The sequence below is a fragment of the Salvelinus sp. IW2-2015 genome, linkage group LG11 (genome assembly GCF_002910315.2).
Source record: "Salvelinus sp. IW2-2015 linkage group LG11, ASM291031v2, whole genome shotgun sequence".
NCBI lineage: Eukaryota > Metazoa > Chordata > Actinopteri > Salmoniformes > Salmonidae > Salvelinus > Salvelinus sp. IW2-2015.
Genome location: NC_036851.1, coordinates 31,501,555 through 31,521,600, shown reverse-complemented (window position 1 = coordinate 31,521,600; position 20,046 = coordinate 31,501,555). Strand labels below are relative to the sequence as shown.

Genomic DNA, 20,046 nt, shown 5'->3' with positions numbered 1-20,046 from the left:
AAATGTTGATCAAATGTTAATAAAGAAATTACTTTTCAAATAAGTTACCTTACACGTTATGTTGGCTGACAATTTGTTAGCTACGCTGTCCTTACAAACCACATAGCATATCATTACAGCAGTATGTACAGGTGTTAGCTCCCTAACTTTAGTTGGCTACTTATGTCAGACTTGCCAGTATATTAACTATAGGCTAACTAACTACCCAACGTTTATTGACTTGATTATTCCCATCAATCTTAGCTTAGCTAAATGGTATAATCGTTGTGTGTTCTCATTCAGGTGCTTTCTTAAATTCGCTCTGGCTATCTACTCCGATTTCAGAGCACCCTGGTCTGAGTGTACCAGAGCGCAGAATAATTAATTTACAAGCGCTCAACACCCGTTGAATATGGCCGGTGTCAGTAAAAAAGCGTAACTAAATTGTTGCCAGCAGCACAGTTAGTCACCAATGCTCTGGATAACATGAAAACTGCCTAACCAGCTCTGCTAGGGCGAGTAAATGATCAGAGTAGTCTCATTTGTGTCTGGAAGTAGCTAGCAAGCTAGCCAACGTTAGCTTGGGTCCTTGACTGCTGTTGTAAGGTCAGAATGCTCAAATCAACCCTACTCCTCGGCCTGCGCCATCCAGTGAGCGCACCGATAGCGAAACGCTCTGAATTTACAAAACGGACAATCTGACAACGCTCTGAATTTATGAGTGCACTCTGGCACTCCAGATTGAATTTAAGAACACACCCAAAGTCGTAAAATGTCTAACTAGTAATTTGTTATGCTAACTAGCTAGCAATAGGTTGCACATCAACAACTTCAGGTAGACAGGCGAAGAGCTAGTACGCTCAACTGAAAGGATCCCATTCATTTACAGTATACTAAAATAAACTAATAGTATATACTCATTAAATATGTAGTATACAGTATGTTAGTATTGGTATTCGAATACAGCTCAAGTCAATATTATGGCAAGAACAGCTCAAATAAGCAAAGAGAAACGACAATCCATCAGTACTTTAAGACATGAAGGTCAGTCAATCTGAAAAGTTTCTTCAAGTGCAGTCGCAAAAACCATCAAGCGCTATTATGAAACTGGCTCTCATGAGGACCACCACAGGTCAGGAAGAACCAGAGTAACCTCTGCAGCAGAGGATAAATTCAGTAGAGTTACCAGCCTCAGATTGCAGCACAAATAAATGCTTCAGAGTTCAAGTAACAGATACATCTCAACATCAACTGTTCTGGGGAGACTGTAAATCAGGCCTTCATGGTCGAATTGCTGCAAAGAAACCACTACTAAAAGGACACCAATAAGAAGAGACTTGCTCGGGCCAAGAAACACGAGCAATGGACATTAGACCGGTGGAAGTGGAAATCTATCCTTTGGTCTGATTAATCCAAATTTGAGATTTTTGGTTCCAACCGCAGTGTCTTTGTGAGAYGCAGAGTAGGTGAACGGATGATCGCCGCATGTGTGGTTCCCACTGTGAAGCATGGAGGAGGAGGTGTGATGGTGCTTTGCTGGTAACACTGTCTGTGATTTATTTAGAATTCAAGGCACACTTAACCAGCATGACTACCACAGCATTCAGCAGTGATACACCATCCCATATGGTTTGCTTTAGTGGGACTATAATTTGTTTTTCAACAGGACAATGACCCAAAACACACCTCCAGGCTGTGTAAGGGCTATTTGACCAAGAAGGAGAGTGATGGAGTGCTGCATCAGATGACCTGGCCTCCACAATCACCCAACAAAAACTGCATTGTTGGTTAAGGGCTTGTAAGTACGCATTTCACTGTAAGGGCTACACCTGTTGTATTTGCCGCATGTGACAAATAACATTTAATTTGAGATTGAGGATTCCGTAATCCCTACAGATAGATGTGAGTTTGGTAAAATGCATTTGCAAGATAAGTTTCTACTGTTCATTCAGACAGAAATGTCTTTAGTAGAGAGTTGTGTCACTCACTTGGAGAAACGCTCTGCGATGGCGTTGGTCTTGCCTCGTGTGCTGACCAATGAGAGCTCCCTGGCAGTGACGCGTAAAGACTGCGACGCCCACGACCTTCGGCTGAACGAACTTCCACCTTCCATCTCTGCCTCTTCGCAGCACTCTCAGGGCCAATGGCTGTAACACACACACTAGTAGTTAATGATAGAATAAGCATTTATACAATTTCAGATTTACATTTAATATGTAAAAAAATATATATAAAAAAATACTCCAATACCCATCTTATAGGAATTCACTAATACAGTGTAGTATCATACAGACAGCCAGGAGAGCCTGGGTTCAACAACCCACACTGATGCTGTTGGATGACACCATTCTGCGGTGAGCAAACATTTTACTGTGACATCACCCAGCCGTTTGTCCATGGTGTGCACCATTACCTCACTGCTTATTAATTCACATAGACAATACAGGCAGACACTTTAATTGAAGGGTATTGGAAAAACATATGTTAAGAACTTTCATATCAACTTGTGTATGGTTAACAAACTTGCATAAAGTTCTGTATTTTTGTGTTGGGTGTCATGTATAGGGCCAGGAGYTTTTCCTGAGGACATGACCATACCAGGTAGCCTATAACTTGGGCACAAAGTTTTTCATGCAATTTATATGTAGTAGGCTAGAATTGCAGGAAATTGGCTTAGAAATGCAAAAACTGCTCTACACCACCATGACAGGGGCCTCTAAAATTCAGCCATGCCAATCGCACCCCTTGCCACACCCCCTACTGCACCCAACACCTAAGCCCCTYTTTGATCCAGAAAAAAACCCACACACAGTATTGTTGCATGATTACAGGAGCAAGAAGAAACTAACTCTGCCATCATGATCAAGCGAGCAAGTTCAGACACTGCATGCGCTACTTGACTGCGGGACTGGTACACAATAGACATCAGCAACGATGCTGTCATTGTGTGAATCAGAGCATATCATCATCATCATCTGGCTGAGACAGACAGGAGGTTCTGAGGAGATAAATCAGCACGCCGACTGCCACTTATCTCTGCCTGATCTTTATAAGCAACAATTATAGAAGGCCAGAGTATAACATATAGGACATACACACACAGGCAATAGTTAGTTACTATAGTTGCTGTGCTCCCGACAGACACGTACACATTAAAAAGCAGTCTGATAACGCAGCTGGTAAGCCAGTAAAATAATAATTTGTCTGGAAGGTAGAAACGTCAAAAGCACATGACACACGTTATAAATGGAACCACCTTTGGTACACTGCATGATGTGTATTTGTACAGTTGTTTGTAGATMAATTAAATGTCAATAGGCTAACTCTAATGCAGCCATAAGAGTGTATGGACAATGCCCTTTCATCTGCCCCTTTCATTAAAAGGTGTGCTTTGCAGGTATTACGTTATTGTTACCCGACAAAGACACAGAGGACTTTGAACTGAACGTTACCAGAGCAGCTGTCTTTGTATTGACACAGCACACGCATAAACATACACATGCAAACAACCAGCACTACTAGACAGTGACCATGACCAAATCCAAAAGAATCTCCAACACTTCCTGTCCACAAACTATGGGATCCAGGAAAGGAATCATCTAAGCCACTGAGATGGCAGCCAAGTTCAAAGAGAGCGACATCACATTAACTTCTCATAAAGACAGTATTTAACATGGCCACAGGGATAGTTTTAAACTTGGCCTTGCATCTCTGTCATATTTCATGAGAAAACGCGAACACTTAAACCTTAGCTTAAGTGGATATTGGTTGAAGCCCTGTGAAACCTTGAGGTACTGTACATGTACAGTGGGAAAAGGACTAGTGCTGTGTGTCTCAGAGGCAACGCAACATATTCATGTGCATCAGGACAGCTCAGGAAGCCAGACAGGCAGGGGACATTCCAATGGAATTCCTCCGAAAACGTCCTCAGCCTTTCCTCCAAGCTGCCTCCAAGCTAAGCGGAGTAAAAAACTAACTCACAGTAGAAACCAAGATGCAAGGCTTGAAGAACTAGAGTAGCAGGAAATATTCAGCCACTCCTGGAGAATGGAAGTTGAAAATAAAACATTTATTATGCGTTTCATCACTGAAGCCTTTAGGGGGATGCTTTTCTATTAAATTTCCATTGTACTTATATCAATTATATGTGCAAGCTAAGCCATCTCCTGCCGTTGTGACCTTGAGCAAGTCGCTTAACCCCCCTATAACTGCTCCAGGAGCACAGCACTGTTGCTGCCCTCAGCCCAAACCAGTGCATATTGTATGTCCTGAGGGGTTGGGATAAAGCAGAAGACAAATTGCCATTGGACATTCATCTAGGCTACATTGGACAACAAAGTAGTCATCTTCATGTAAGCTAACAGAAGCAGTGACAGTGTAGCTAGCAGCATAGCTGTAGCAGCAGCAGTAGGGGTTATGGTGATTGTGATACATAGAGGAACAGGTATCCTAACAGAGATAAGGCTTCCTTCTCACATGGCATTTGTGTTCTTTCAACAAGCTGCGACAGCAGTTTAGTCAGTCTGTCCCTACAACACCAGATCTACCCTCTCACCATATCTGAACAAAGTATCTGCATGCATGGTGAGCTAGTCTATCGATATCTGGTAGTAAAATTAAATCTATAGGCTACACTTTACTTCACCATAGTTGATTTTGACTGTAAACTGGGGACAGGATGTCCGAAATAACTTTTGAACCCTTAAGTGACATTGACAGATCCTGTGGATGCGCCTTTTCCTGAGCAATTGTTATCGTATTTCAGTCAACAAGGCCTCTATGTCAAGCTTCTGTACCCCCCAACCCAAAAAATACAAATATGCACTTTCCAACTAGCACTGATCTTGCTGTTAACTCCTTTGTTGAGGGAAAATGTACTTGCTACGATTGTAATATGTTGTCTCACCGAGCTATCATAAGACGAATGCACTAATTCATGTAAGTCGCTCTGGATAAGAGCGTCTGCTAAATGACTAAAATGCAAAATGTGAGTTGAAGCACATAGGCCTTTGAACCGTCACTTTCATCTCATTGCATCGCGTTTTCCCTAGAAAACGCTGTATCCACAACAAACCCAGATATGGAACAACACAGGATCAGTCTATTGCGCAATATAGCCATTTCATCATCAGCGCCTTGAGTGACATGAAGGTACAATCAGTCCTGAACAGCTCAATGCAGAGACAGTGGTTTATAAGTTGCTATGCCCCACCTTCCCTGAATACATATAGGGAATATGTAAAAAAAATATATATATATATTTTAAAAACATGAAGATTTAAAAAACTTTACATTTAATACATTTTTTATTTTATTTTATTTTTTACTTTGCAGCTAAGTAAATTCCAGGGACAATAATAACAGCCATGTTAAAAAAACACAATGTCAGGATAACATTGACTGCACCAACTGGCAGATCTAGGGCAGAGGATATAGCCTAATTTAAAGTGTTCTTTTACGTCATACCAACCATACTAGACAGGTAACACCTGAGACAAACTAGTCTGTTACTCTATGCAAACTGATTTGCAGATAATGTCACTGTATGTAATTAAACAAAGTACCATGAGGTGTAAAAACTAGTTAAAGTCTGGCTCCAAAACAAACTGAACAAAGAATCATTAAACACAAAATCATTGTAGATAAACTAGCAGGTGAGTCAGAGACCAGGGGTTTTTCCTGGATCAAAAARGGGCTTAGGTGGTGGGCGTGGCAGAATGAGAGATGAACTTGATGTTTTAAACCCAATTTTCAGCAATTCTACATATTTTGCCATGCAGCTGAGAGAAAAATGTAGCAGTTTCAAAGGAATTCACACTAAATTCTTCCGCTACTCTGTCATTCCCTTTATACTTTAGTCAGACTGACATCATTGAAGTCGTTTGTCGTGACAAGGGCCGTTGTACAAAGTCGTACACGATTGGATCATATCAGAGTATCAAAGCCATGACAAATTTTCAAACCTCCGCTTTAACCACGTGTGTTCTGGCTACTCAAGTCCAGACTCATTTTAGAGAAAAAACTAATGCCCATGGGCGTGGCGTGGCGCTTGGCCGGAGCAAGGAGTCGAGAGAAAATGTTGCAGTTTTAAAGAACATTTCCTGCAATTCCATGCATTTTCTTTTGCTCAAATATAAACTCAACAAAAAAAGAAACATCCCTTTTTCAGGACCCTGTCTTTCAAAAAKAATTAATAAACATAATTCGTAAACACTTTCCCATGCTTGTTCAATGAACCATAAACAATTAATGAACATGCACCTGTGGAATGGTCATTAAGACACTAACAGCTTACAGACGGTAGGCAATTAAGGTCACAGTTATGAAAACTTAGGACACTAAAGAGGCCGTTCTACTGACTCTGAAAAACACCAAAAGAAAGATGCCCAGGGTCCCTGCTCATCTGCGTGAACGTGCCTTAGGCATGCTGCAAGGAGGGCATGAGGACTGCAGATGTGGCCAGGGCAATAAATTGCAATGTCCATACTGTGAGACACCTAAGACAGCGCTACAGGGAGACAGGACATCACCGGCAACAACGTCGCCTATGGGCACAAACCCACCGTCGCTGGACCAGACAGGACTGGCAAAAAGTGCTCTTCACTGACGAGTCGCGCTTTTGTCTCACCAGGGGTGATGGTCGGATTCGCGTTTATCGTCGAAGGAATGAGCGTTACACCRAGGCCTGTACTCTGGAGCGGGATCGATTTTGGAGGTGGATGCTCCGTCATGGTCTGGGGCGGTGTATCACAGCATCATCGGACTGAGCTCGTTGTCATTACAGGCAATCAACGCTGTGCCTTACAGGGAAGACATCCTCCTCCCTCATGTGGTACCCTTCCTGCAGGCTCATCCTCACATGACCCTCCAGCATGACAATGCCACCAGCCACACGGCTCGTTCTGTGCATGATTTCCTGCAAGACAGGAATGTCAGTGTCTGCCATAGCCAACGAAGAGCCCGGATCTCAATCCCATTGAGCACGTCTGGGACCTGTTGGATCGGAGGTTGAGGGCTAGGGCCATTCCCCCCAGAATTGTCCGGAAACTTGCAGGTGCATGGGTGGAAGAGTGGGGTAACATCTCACAGCAAGAACTGGCAAATCTGGTGCAGTCCATGAGGAGGAGATGCACTGCAGTACTTAATGCAGCTGGTGGCCACACCAGATACTGACTGTTACTTTTGATTTTGACCCCCCCCTTTGTTCAGARACACATTATTCCATTTCTGTTAGTCACATGTCTGTGGAACTTGTTCAGTTTATGTCTCAGTTTTTTAATCTTACGTTCATACCAATATTTACACATTAAGTTTGCTGAAAATAAACGTATTTGACAGTGAGAGGACGTTTCTGTATTTTCTGAGTTTAGTACCAAAACCAATACTGCTGAATGTATTGTTTTGGAATGTTTTATTCTCCTACTGTCTAGCTTTTATTTAGGTGATTGTTTGTTCAAATATATAGGTCTATTATTTTTTTCTACATACAGTACATTCGGAAAATATTCAGACCCCTTGACTTTTTCCATATTTTGTTACATTACAGCTTTATTCTAAAATKGATTAAATAAATGTTTCTCAATATACACACCTGTGCTAAATTCAATCAATTGGACATGATTTGGAAAGGCACTCAACTGTCTATATCAAGGTCCTACAGTTGACAGTGCATGTCAGAGCAAAAACCAAGCCATGAGGTCGCCGGAACTGTCAATAAGAGGTCCGAGACAGGATTGTGTCGAGGCACAGATCTGGGGAAGGGTACCAAAAACAATGTCCTCAGCATTGAAGGTCCCCAAGAACACAGTGGCCTCCATCATTCTTAAATGGAAGAAGTTTGGAACCACCAAGACTCTTCATAGAGCTGGCCACCCAGCCAAACACACAATACCCMATAATGACAAGGCAAAAACAGGTTTTTAGAATGAGCTCAACTTAATGTCTGAATACTTATGTAAATAAGGTATTTGTTTTTTATTTAACACATTTGCAAACATTTCTAACATCCCATTTTCACTTAGTCAATAATGGGTATTGGGTGTTTAAAAAATATATATTTTAGAATAAGGCTGTAACGTAACAAAATGTGGAAAAAGTCAAGGGGTCTGAATACTTTCCGAAGGCACTGTGTATGTGAGAGTGAGAGATTAGACTTAGGCTACCCCAAAAAAAGGATTTCAATGGCAGAAAAATACCTGGACTCTGAAACACAGGTCTCTCCTTCATGGCTGACTTGGCACCTCTCAGCTTAAGGTACTGATCAGGTGTCACAAAGCCACCAACCTTGTTTTAACCCTGTGTGTTTAGACAATAGCCTACCTACGGTAGAAAAAAAATTTCACATCCATGACATGGATACTGTTGGACTAGCCTTACTACACTAACAGTGGGAGTTACGGTCAATAGAATGTGAGAACAGAGAATTATTATTTGAGATATGCGATCGATATAAAACAGACACACACACAGTTACAAACAATGGCACAAAGGGAGTGGTAACTTAACTCAAACGTTTTGGGGAGAAATTAACTGTGACACACCTGCAGACATGAAACTCACCTTTTTTAATAGAGTCTAGATTTTCTGGTATCTTCGATGTAAAATTGTCTCATCTATTATTTCAAAGCACTTCAGTTTCAGTTCAGCATGTAATTTCAGAACTTCAGATGTGTCATACTCCACTGGTGAAACCTTGCGATACCTGACACTGTGTGTGCAATGTCTCTAATGTGTAAGAGTTTAAGGGGCGGAGTGCGGAGAAAAGTATCATGAGAGCGGAGGAAGCAGGTCATGTGATTCCCTGCACCAATGACCTTGAATTGCATTTCTCCTGCCAGGTACATTGTCTGTGTGTCTTCAGCAGAATTTCTAGGAAATAGCCTATACAACTCCCYGCTCTACAGTTAAAAGCATTATAACATCCTGGTGAAAAACTCAAAACTGATCTAAATTGTGTGATTCTATGTCATAACTTGATCCCCCTTCATGAGGGTAGTAAAGAAGGGGAGGTGGTAGTTACAACAAAGGACAGAAGGAAAGCTGGAGGAGAGAGTTGAAGAGAAAGGAGGAGAGAGAGMGGGACAGAGGGGAGAGGAGAGGAGAAACGAACAGAACCAGAAGCTCAGGTTTCTCTACGTTGTTTGAAAGGGGACCTGGAGACACCGAGACATCCCCAGGGGCCTTCGTGGTGCTGTAGCAGGGAGAGAAAACCCTGGCTCTCAATACACTCCACACATTCTAACCACTACCGACCATTGCCTCACACCTGGAGGTGTGCACGCGCTTTGTCTGAAAAGTATTTTTTTTTATGTAAATGTCAACAACAAAAAAAAACAATACACAAACATTTCAATAGATCAGTTTCTCTATGACTTATTGTAGCAATGTATATTCAGAATAACCTTAATTCACCAAGTACATTTGAATTTAACAGGAATTTGACCTGGTAAAATGGATCTGCCACAATAATCATAATATACAAACAGACGTTACACAGAATATACAGACAGAATGTATAAACAATGAACTTACATGAATAATATACAACGTACACTATAACACTAAATGCAAAACCAAAGGCTACACTGTAAAGCTATAACTACACTATACATTTGTGAGTCAGAAATGGACAACAGAATCATAATGTAAATKTCTGTGTCTCTATTAATAAACAGACTTCACGAGCATGTCAGAGTTGAGGACATTACTCATTTCTCAAAACAAAAAAAAACAAAAACAAATATATATATATATAAATAAATAAAATTCTGCCCATCCCCTGAACCAGTGAGATGTGTGTAGCCTATTTTCTCTTCAATTTATACAGGAAACTCCCCTAGTTTGTCAATGTTTATCTGTCAACAATGAGAAAAGGGATCACATGAAACAAATGAGCCGAAATGATGGTTAACATCATCAATGCATTCCACTGAGTCATCGTCACTGGGACATTACCACCTGGCTGCCTCCTCTGTGGTCTACCCTGTCTATTTGCAGAGAGAGAAGGATGAAAGGCGACATGGTCTGGCAGCGTTTTCTAAGACTCAGCTGTACCACTTCCAAGAAGACAGAGAGAACTGTATAAATAGTGCCATTAAATGAGCATAGAGATGCATTCAAATGGCCACATGGTGCGATCAAGGTACAAAGATGGACAGTCGGCATTGTGTGCTGGCTGACTGCTGGCACTGAGGTGAATACCAAAGTAGACTCCTCAATTCTCCAGGGACAGCCAATGAATACTCAGCTTGTAATACTCAGCAGGGGTTTGAATAGAATATAGCCTGGCTGTCAGGCCAACAGGTAACCTACTCTGAGAAGTCCAAGTCAACAAAATGGCTGTGCTGAATATTAAACTAACAGTTCACTCCAAAATCTGTTTTTTTAAATGTTTTGAAAACTTAAGTGGTCTAGATGAGTCCATGTCTCGCATGCCATCTGCTGTACAGATCTAACTATATTCCTCAACCCCCCCAGGCACCATCTACAATAATTCCATTAGATGGTGTCTATCTTTCCCCTTCATTTGGGTTTGAGGAATATAGCTGGATCTACACAACGTGTGGGTAGTSGGACTCATTTTGACACTGCACCCCTTTGAGTTTTGAAAACACTTAAACTTTTGTATAGACTCAATAGAGTATAGCCTATTAAAACATCTGGTCATGTACTTGCAAAAGTGGCATTAGCAGGAAGGAGTGGTCCAATATGCATTATTACCAGAATAATCAAGTAGCCACAAKCTTACTGTATCCAACTATAATGCATTGTGTCTTCAGTCCTCCACATAGGGAATACCCTCAAATGGGTTGGCCAACACCCATCACCTCCCTGCAACCTCCACAAGTAATAATGGTGCAAAATTGGCAACACCTGTGAAATTGGCAGGCATTTTACCATTGGCTACAGCAAATTCACCATGTGCACACCACTGCCTAAACTAGCATAGCTTAACACACATTTAGACTACTTTTATTAAAAAGTAAAATGCACATTTYATTATAATAACTGGATATATCAACACAAGCTCATAACAAACCTCTAGAAACTTTCCTTCGGCCTTACGTTTCTGCTGTTGCCTAGCACAGCTCCCCCGAAAGTCCCACTGGTGCACTGTAGAAAGAGAGGCGTTGGTTGTCGTCTGCTAACGTTAGTGTCTGAGATTTTAACTAYATTTTTAAACGAACATAATTAACATGATTTGTTTAAATGTCTTGCTGCTAAACCAATACGTTTCATATAGCCAGTGTAAGTGGCTTTGGCTAATTACACTCACAATGATTAGTCTTTTGTTCTCGTGCGCTCCTCAAAGTATGTAATGTACTGTCGTCGCGATATTACTCGCGACCTCACGAGCGCATTATTGCAAAGTGCGCTCTGTAAACCACGCCCCAGGCATGTTGTTCATACATTGGGACACATTTTATTTTTAATATGGAGATAGGCCTCACATTTTAACAGTGGTGAAAAATACTAAAGTATTTAGGGGGGGGTGTCTGTACTTTACTATTTATATTTTTGACAACTTTACTTTTACTTCACTACATTCCTAAAAACTATGTACTTTTTACTCTATACATTTTCCATGACACCCAAAAGTACTCCTTACATTTTGAATGCTTAGGACAGGAAATTGGTTCAATTTATGCACTTATCAAGAGAACATCCCTGGTCATCCTGTGGCAGACTCACTAAAAACACATGCTTATTTTGTAAATTATGACTGAGTGTTGGAGTGTGCCCCCTGGCTATCCCTAAATACAAAATAATCTGCCATCTGGTTTGCTTAATATATGGAATTTGAAATGATTCATACTTTTACTTTTGATAGTTAAGTATATTTTAGCAATTACATTTACTTTGGATACTTAAGAATATTTAAAACCAAATACTTTTAGACTTTTAGTCAAGTAGTATTTTACTGGGTGACTTTTACTTGAGTAATTTTATATTACTTTTACTCAAGTATGACAATTGGGTACTATTTCCACCACTGCATTTTACAATGCTAATGTGTTTGAGACATGCATAGACTATTGCAGTTAATTTTGAATTTGACTTAATAATAAAAATATATTTGAGTAGCAAGAAGGCAAACGAGTCCCAGACAGTTCACAATATAAMATGTTCTGCCTGGGGGGGGCGTTGTATACTAGCTACCTGGTTTGACATTAAATTCACATTATTGTTATTAACCCTTGTTCAATGTGTGTAGAGACACAATTTGAGTCAGACTTTGTAGGCCTTTAACATGTCATTTGTATGCAATGTAAATTACACTAAAGACAGCCATTGTGAATATGCAAACTGAAATTGTGAAGTGTGACTAATAGTTTACTAAAGGTTGATATATCTTGACATCAAAGATAGGCCTATGCCCTACCCAGTCTGTTGGGGAGAGCTAATGGGACTCATTTATTAGGTGCTGGTTCACTCTGGGGTGCTGGTTTGCACAGATGATAGGCAGTGGAATCACAGTTGACTTGTAATACTTTAATGATGATGAATGTCAACACGGTACAGAGCAAAGCTTAGATGTGACTGGGCTAGACACTTGATAAGCATTTATTTTATTGACATGTTCTATTTAACCAAGTTGTGTTGACCACAAGGTTATCATCACCTGTGAGCTAACACATCTTTAGTAACCAGCACCTAAGGAATTAAAGTCCATTTGGTTAACACCAAAAGAGGCTAAGTACTAGGCCTAAATGGCAACAAAACCAAATGCAACTGCAATGCAATTGTTACATAATTGTTCAGATTCGGCATAATATAAAGATCCACTGGGCTTAATTTATGCAATATATAAACACAAGCCTCATCCCCCTCAGGAGGCTGAAAATATTTGGCATAGTCCCTCAGATCCTCAATACCAGACAATGTCAGAGGAAGGCCTAAAAAATTGTCAAAAACTCCAGCCACCCAAGACACAGACTGTTCTTTCTGCTATCGCATGGCAAGCGGTAGTAATGCACCAAGTCTGGAACCAACAGGATCCTGAACAGCTTCTACCCCCAAATCATAAGACTTCTAAACAATACTGCAAAATAGCTAATCAAACGGCTACCAGGACAACCTGCATTGGCCCATTGTTGCACCAACTATGCACACACACTGGACTCTACCCACACACTCACTACATACACATGCATACTGATGCCACACACACACTGTCACATTCACCACATACAGTGCACCCTTGACTTTTTCCACATTTTGTTACGTTACATCTTTATTCTAAAAAGGATTAAATCGTTTTTTTCCCCTCATCAATCTACAAACAATACCCCATAATGACAAAGCAAAAACAGATTTTTAGACATTTTTGCAAATGTATATAAAAAAAAACTGAAATATAACATTTACTTAGGTATTCAGACCATTTACTCAGTAGCACAAACTCCAAAAAGTTCTGGGACACTGTAAAGTCCATGGAGAATAAGAGCACCTCCTCCCAGCTGCCCACTKCACTGAGGCTAGGAAACACTGTCACTACCGATAAATCCGCGATAATTGAGAATTTCAATAAGCATTTTTCTACGGCTGGCCAAGCTTTCCACATGGCTACCCCTACCCTGGTTAACAGCTCTGCATCCCCCACAGCAACTTGCCCAAGCCTCCCCCATTTCTCCTTCACCCAAATCCAGATAGCYGATGTTCTGAAAGAGCTGCAAAATCTGGACCCCTACAAATCAGCCTGGATAGACAATCTGGAACCTCTCTTCCTAAAATTATCCACCAAAAAATTTTCAACCCCTATTACTAGCCAACCTCTCTTTCGTATAGTCTGAGATCCCCAAAGATTGGAAAGCTGCCACGGTCATTCCCCTCTTCAAAGGGGGAGACACTCTAGACCCAAACTGCTACAGACCTATATCTATCCTACCCTGCCTTTCTAAGGTCTTCGTTAAGCCAAGTTAACAAACAGATCACCGACCATTTCGAGTAGGTGCCAGGCGCACTGGTTGAGTGTGTCAAGAACTGCAACGTTGTTCGGTTTTTCACACTCAACAGTTTCCCGTGTGTATCAAGAATGGTCCACGACCCAAAGGACATCCAGACAACTTGACACAACTGTGGAATGCTGTCTACCTTGCTGATATACCGTGCGTTATTTAAGCAATAAGGCACGAGGGGCATGATATATGGCCAATATCCACGGCTAAGAGCTGTTCTTTCGCACAACTCAACACAGAGATGGATACAGCCCTTAATTGTGGTATATTGGCCATATACAACAAACCCCGAGATGCCTTATTGCTATTATAAATTACGCTGGTAACCAGTTTATAATAGCAATAAGGCTCCTCAGGGGTTTGTGAATATGGTCAATATACCACGGCTAAGGGCTGTGTCCAGGCACTCCTCATTGTGTCGTGCATAATAACAGCCCTTAGCCGTGTTATATTGGCCATATACCACATCTCCTCTGGCTTATTGCTTAATATAACATAGTGGGCTTCGTAAGCCACGCCCTAGTGGGCGAGCTATGAATGTTGCTCATGCACTGGGACACATTTATTTTTTAACAGAGATAGGCCTTTCATTTACAATGGGTCTGCGGTGGTTCTGTGTATTTATGGTAGTATTTGAGACAAGTGTAGGCTTTTGCAGTTACTTTTGTATTGGCGTTGCGTCGTGCATAAAAACAGCTCTTAGCCCGTGGTATATTGACCAATATACCACACCCCCTCGTGCCTTTTTGCTTAAATAACGTACGGTATATCAGCAAGGTAGAATTCAATGTCTATAGTTGATTATTACATGTGCTATTGAGATGCTTTGAAAGCAAAGCAAGTCGAATTGAAACATTATGTCATTATGAAAATCGAATTCAACAATAGCAAGCTAGCTGATGGGTTGGGTTATCTAAACGAGTAAAACTGCAAATCTGTTGTTTGGTTACCAAGCAACTACTGTAGCTATCTATTAAACTTGCTAGCTACTTCAGTAGCTGTTGAACACATTTCTAGCAGAAAATGTGTTAAATTATAGCCATGGTATAAAAGGGATAATCAACTCGGGGCTCTATGCGTCCTCTTGAAAATAATGCAACTCCGTGGAGGTTAGTTCCACTCGCTAGCGCGTCGTGAAACACACCTTCCACGTCGTTCATTATTTTCCATAGAACGCATAACGTTATCCCATCGTTGATGAACCCTTCCATAAAGTCTTTATCCACGTCGCAAGTAATATCACCACAACTGTATGTGCATCTCACGGGGCTCGACAAAATCTGTCCCCCAATCAAGAGTTATTTTTATCTCCAAGTCTAGGTCCAAAAGGCTTCTTAACAGCTTCTACCCCCAAGCCATAAGACCCTGAACATCAATCAAATGGCTACCCAGACTATTGCATTGTCCCCCCCCCCTTTTACGCTGCTGCTACTCTATTTATTATCTATGCATAGTCACTTTAACTCTTCCTACATGTACATATTACCTCGACTAACCGTGGCCCCCGCACATGGACTCTGTACAGTACCCCTGTTATAGCCTCGCTATTGTTATTTACTGCTGCTCTTTATTTATTTGTTACTTTGATTTTCTATTTTTTACTTAACACTTATTTTTCTTAAAACTGCATTGTTGGTTAAGGCTTGTAAGCATTTCACTGTAATGTCTACTACACCTTATATTGGCGGCATGTCACAAATACGATTTGATTTATTATGTAAAAGGAATCATGTCAAGTTTCTTACACCACCTAGTGGTAAGAACATAATAAAAACAAAAACACTTGGCAGTTAAAAGTTATTTATTGCACAGTTTCATACAAACAGATAAACAAACAGGCTCCAAAGAGACAAATGAATAGTATATTAAATGATTATAAATAATAACTTAAGTTTAAAAAATTTGTCTCCCATGTTTGATGATGCAGTAGGCTATAGAAAAACAATGACTACAATTCCTATAGGTTTATCATTTGAACTCTTGCAATACAAAGTGTCATATAGACAAGTACATGGTTTCAGTAAAAATTGATGCTTAAGCTTCTGTCTGAGAAGGCTATCCCTATTAGGCCAATATAGTATAACAAAGACTATTTTTTCAAATAGGCCTATAATTTGAACAATATAACAGTTGCAATACAAAATCTTATAGACAAATACCTAAAATCAGTGAAAAAAATCTGATGCTTAAGCTATTGTCATACAAGTATACAATATWTTTTTTCAAAAAATTATGTAACCTACCACTCACCTACCTAGTTTTAATTTAAAACCATCAATACTGTTGAATCTAAGTATTTACATTCTAATACTTAAAACTTAATTCACATTTCTGACAGCTTCAGCTCACTACTGTAATGTTGGGTTACAGATCCTCAGAGAGCCTGCTTGTGTATTGCGCTCAACACTAATTTCCCTATGAGGGCACCATTCCCTCTGTTTTTTCCAAAGCTGCTCGGAATCCTGGCTCCAACTTCCAGCCTCATTCATGTGACATCACACACTCTGTGGCAGCTTTTGGTGTACTCSTGAGAGAGGAAACATGCAGTATTGCTTTTAATTCATTTATTTTGAGTGAGATGTGCCAAATAAAACAACATATTTGTGGTATTCCGTGCACTGATTCAACTTCAATTKAAAGATTGTTGCCTGTTGAGGTCCGGACTGGGGGTGCCTCACCTGAGCACCTATAAGTGCCGCACTACTTGTCTGATAAGATAAAATAGTCCCACTACATAAAGTATACTTTCAATCTGGTTGACCGAGCTCGTTACCTTTTTGTAAATCTTTTGGCGCAAGCAAATCAAGGCCATGGACAAGATGGAGATAATGAAAACAAGGACCTAAAGGGGCACAATGACACTACAGAAAGACATGCAGACAGAAAGATAGCGAGTTAGCTAAATATTTTTGGAAAAACGTTATTGTATACACTGAGTATACAAAACATTAAGGACACCTTCCTAATATTGATTTACACCCCCCGCTTTCGCCCTCAGAACAGGCTCAATCCGTCATGGCATGGACTCTACAAGGTGTTGAAAGTGTGCATTACTGGACAATCTTTAATAACCTCATTGTTAACCATAATAATTATGTATTAATAGTGTCACGTCTGCTCCCGCTCTTTCCCTCCCCCTGGCGCTTGAGGGCGCCAGAATGCCTTGCATCACTCACTCCTGCCATCCATCACGTACACCTGCCTTTCCTTGTCACGCGCATCAGCGTTATTGGACTCACCTGGACTCTCTTATCACCTGTTMATTTCCTCCCCTATATGTGTCAGTTCCCCAGCTCTGTTCCCTGCTTCTGCATTGATTGTTTTTCTGTTTGCTAAGCTGTTTATGTCTCGTTCCATGTCCGTTATTTATTAAATGTTACTCCCCGTACCTGCTTCGTCTCTCCAGCGTCATCCTTGTGATAGATCGTGACAAATAGTTAATAAAGAGCAGGATGCATAAGAAACAGACTCTTAGTAAGCTGTCTCAATAAGGGCATAGTACCTTACAATGTGTTTATTATTCTAATGTGTTCCCTATATCCCAGAAATGAGCTCATTGGGCAAAAAGGGGCACACTTTCCCACAAATACGCCATACAGCCAAATTTCAAGTCACAATTTAACATGAACAATTAGCAACTAAACTTGATAAGAGGCATGCAGTCTTACATTGCTATTAATATCATGGACTCCAGACTCCACTGGAGAATGAGTTGAATCTGAGAAGAAAAAATACGTATATTGGTCATGTTTTGATCAACACTATAATGGGTCAGATTTCAGACATCGCTTGAAGTCTCTCTGTTGTACATGTGGGCAATGAATGCAATTCGTGGGCACCCAACCAACATTCTGCAAAATACAGAACGAGTCGAGACAAGAATGGAATGTGTACTTTACATGCTGTTTTCTAGTCATAGCATGTACAATCTCAGATTACACACGTTGACACCCGGTCTCGTTTACTCAGTAACCATGGCAATTTCAGACAACTGAAMACAAAAATAGAACTGTAAAGTCTTGTACAATATTAAACTGTAGATTACATTTCCATTTCCTCGTGGCTTTAGACAGGAAAGACATTTCAAAATATATTATTTCCAAATACAATTGCATAATTACCCAATGCGATATTGACTGAATCAACTGTAGGCACTTTTTTCTGGCAATCACCCATTGAGGAAATGTTGTAGCCATCCTTGCAGCCACACACTGTGTCTGAGAAGGTTGAGCAGGAAATAACAGTCATCTTGCCATCACCTGCCATGGGTCAAGCAGACATATAGAAACACTCAACAACAGATTGACCAGACTGCAAGCACATAAAAAAGTGACATACTAGTATGAATCAGCTCCTGAGTTGTAGCAAACAAAGAATGAATGGACTAATGAAATGTCAACTAATGTGCATTATCCAACTCTTCATTACTATGTCGGATATATCCATTTTAGATTTTCTTCAAGTCACATCTGCTGGGCATGCCAGTCAGAATACCAGTGAATTTTCTCCATCAAGTTAAACATGAGCGAAATAATAATCTTATTACAATATGTAATACATTTTTTTGTGTGTGTTTTACATGAACAGTCACTGCATAGAATACAGGTACGTCCTGTCCACCCCACATCCAGCTGGCTGCAGTTTCTGATGGCAAATCACCCTAAATGAGAGGACATTCGATATCATCAGTAACCATAAACACTGAGAGGGACTGTGAAGAACATAGTTAGCTGATGATTGAAACATAAAACCATCATTAGTAGGCCAATAAAGCTTAGCAGCGATATATCTCAACCCCCACCATCCAATTTGTTTTACTATGAAAAGTTACATTAAATGTACCTAGCGGACAGAGTGGACAGTGCTGTCCACTGCAGATAAGTGCATATGCCATGGCCAGCAGAGAGAGCAAGAGAATCTAGAAGGGGAAAAGACAAAAAAAACAGTGGCTTCATTAAAACAACTTCTACTTGGTCACCATCCCGGATCCGGGAGCATCCTCATCAGTAAAAAAGCTGACYAGCATAGCCTAGCATAGCACCACAAGTAAATACTAGCATATAAATATCATGAAATCACAAGTCCAAGACACCAAATGAAAGATACACATCTTGTGAATCCAGCCATCATTTCCGATTTTTAAAATGTTTTACAGCGAAAACACAATATGTATTTCTATTAGCTAACCACAATAGCAAAAGACTCAACCGCATATTTTCACAATTTTTTTACCGCATAGGTAGCTATCACAAAACCGACCAAATAGAGATATAATTAGTCACTAACCAAGAAACAACTTCATCAGATGACAGTCTTATAACATGTACAACACATACATTTATGTTTTGTTCGAAAAAACTTGCATATTTGAGGTATAAATCATAGTTTTACATTGCAGCTACATCAAAAATATCACCAAAGCAGCTAGAATAATTACAGAGAGCAACGTGAAATACCTAAATACTCATCATAAAACATTTATGAAAAATACATGGTGTACAGCAAATGAAAGATAAACATCTTGTGAATCCAGCCAATATTTCAGATCTTTTAAGTGTTTTACAGCGAAAACACAATATAACATTATATTAGCTTACCACAATAGCCAACCACACAAACGCATTTATCAGCAGCAAAAGGTAGCGATCGCAAAAACCAGCAAAAGATATTAAATTATTCACTAACCTTGACAAACTTCATCAGATGACAGTCCTATAACATCATGTTACACATACCATATATGTTTTTGTTCGAAAATGTGCATTTTAGAGCTAACAAATCCTGGTTTTTACAATGTGAATACGTAGCCAAACTGCACAAAATTCTCCGGAGATATTTTTGGACAGTCACCTAATCTAATCAAAGAACTCATCATAATACTGTTGACAAGAAATGAAAGATACACTAGTTTTAATGCAACCGCTGTGTTAGATTTTTTTAAATAACTTTAGTACGACATACAGCTTACGTTAATAGCGAGACAGCGCCCGCCAAAACGCTGGATAATAGGACTAAACATTTCCACAGAAATACGAAATAACATCATAATGGTTCCTACTTTTGCTGATTCCATCAGAATCTTGTACAAGGAGTCCTTTGTCCGAATAAA

General features: G+C 40.1%; 1 protein-coding gene and 1 long non-coding RNA gene across 4 annotated transcripts in view; both read right to left on the bottom strand.

Annotated features, from left to right (window-relative positions):
- Positions 1-11,355, bottom strand: part of LOC111970184 (LIM domain and actin-binding protein 1-like) — a 47,820-nt gene extending 36,465 nt beyond the window's left edge. For 2 of the 3 annotated variants that reach the window (XM_023996763.3, XM_023996765.3), the window contains exons 1-3: positions 11,255-11,355; positions 11,018-11,091; positions 1,968-2,126 (exon numbers count right to left, since the gene is read on the bottom strand). In XM_023996763.3, the coding sequence (XP_023852531.1) occupies positions 1,968-2,092 (125 nt within the window). In that variant the 5' untranslated portion in view covers positions 2,093-2,126; positions 11,018-11,091; positions 11,255-11,355. Of the gene's footprint in view, positions 1-1,967; positions 2,127-8,538; positions 8,692-11,017; positions 11,092-11,254 lie in introns of those variants that run through there. The other variant, XM_023996764.3, reaches the window with a different exon arrangement.
- Positions 11,356-17,360: 6,005 nt separating this feature from the next.
- Positions 17,361-18,860, bottom strand: LOC111970153 (uncharacterized). Its single transcript, XR_002878079.2, has 4 exons — positions 18,780-18,860; positions 18,517-18,597; positions 18,059-18,196; positions 17,361-17,655 (listed from the first exon to the last, which is right to left on the bottom strand). It is a non-coding gene; the product is annotated as an uncharacterized lncRNA (long non-coding RNA).
- Between the last annotated feature and the right edge of the window lie 1,186 nt (positions 18,861-20,046).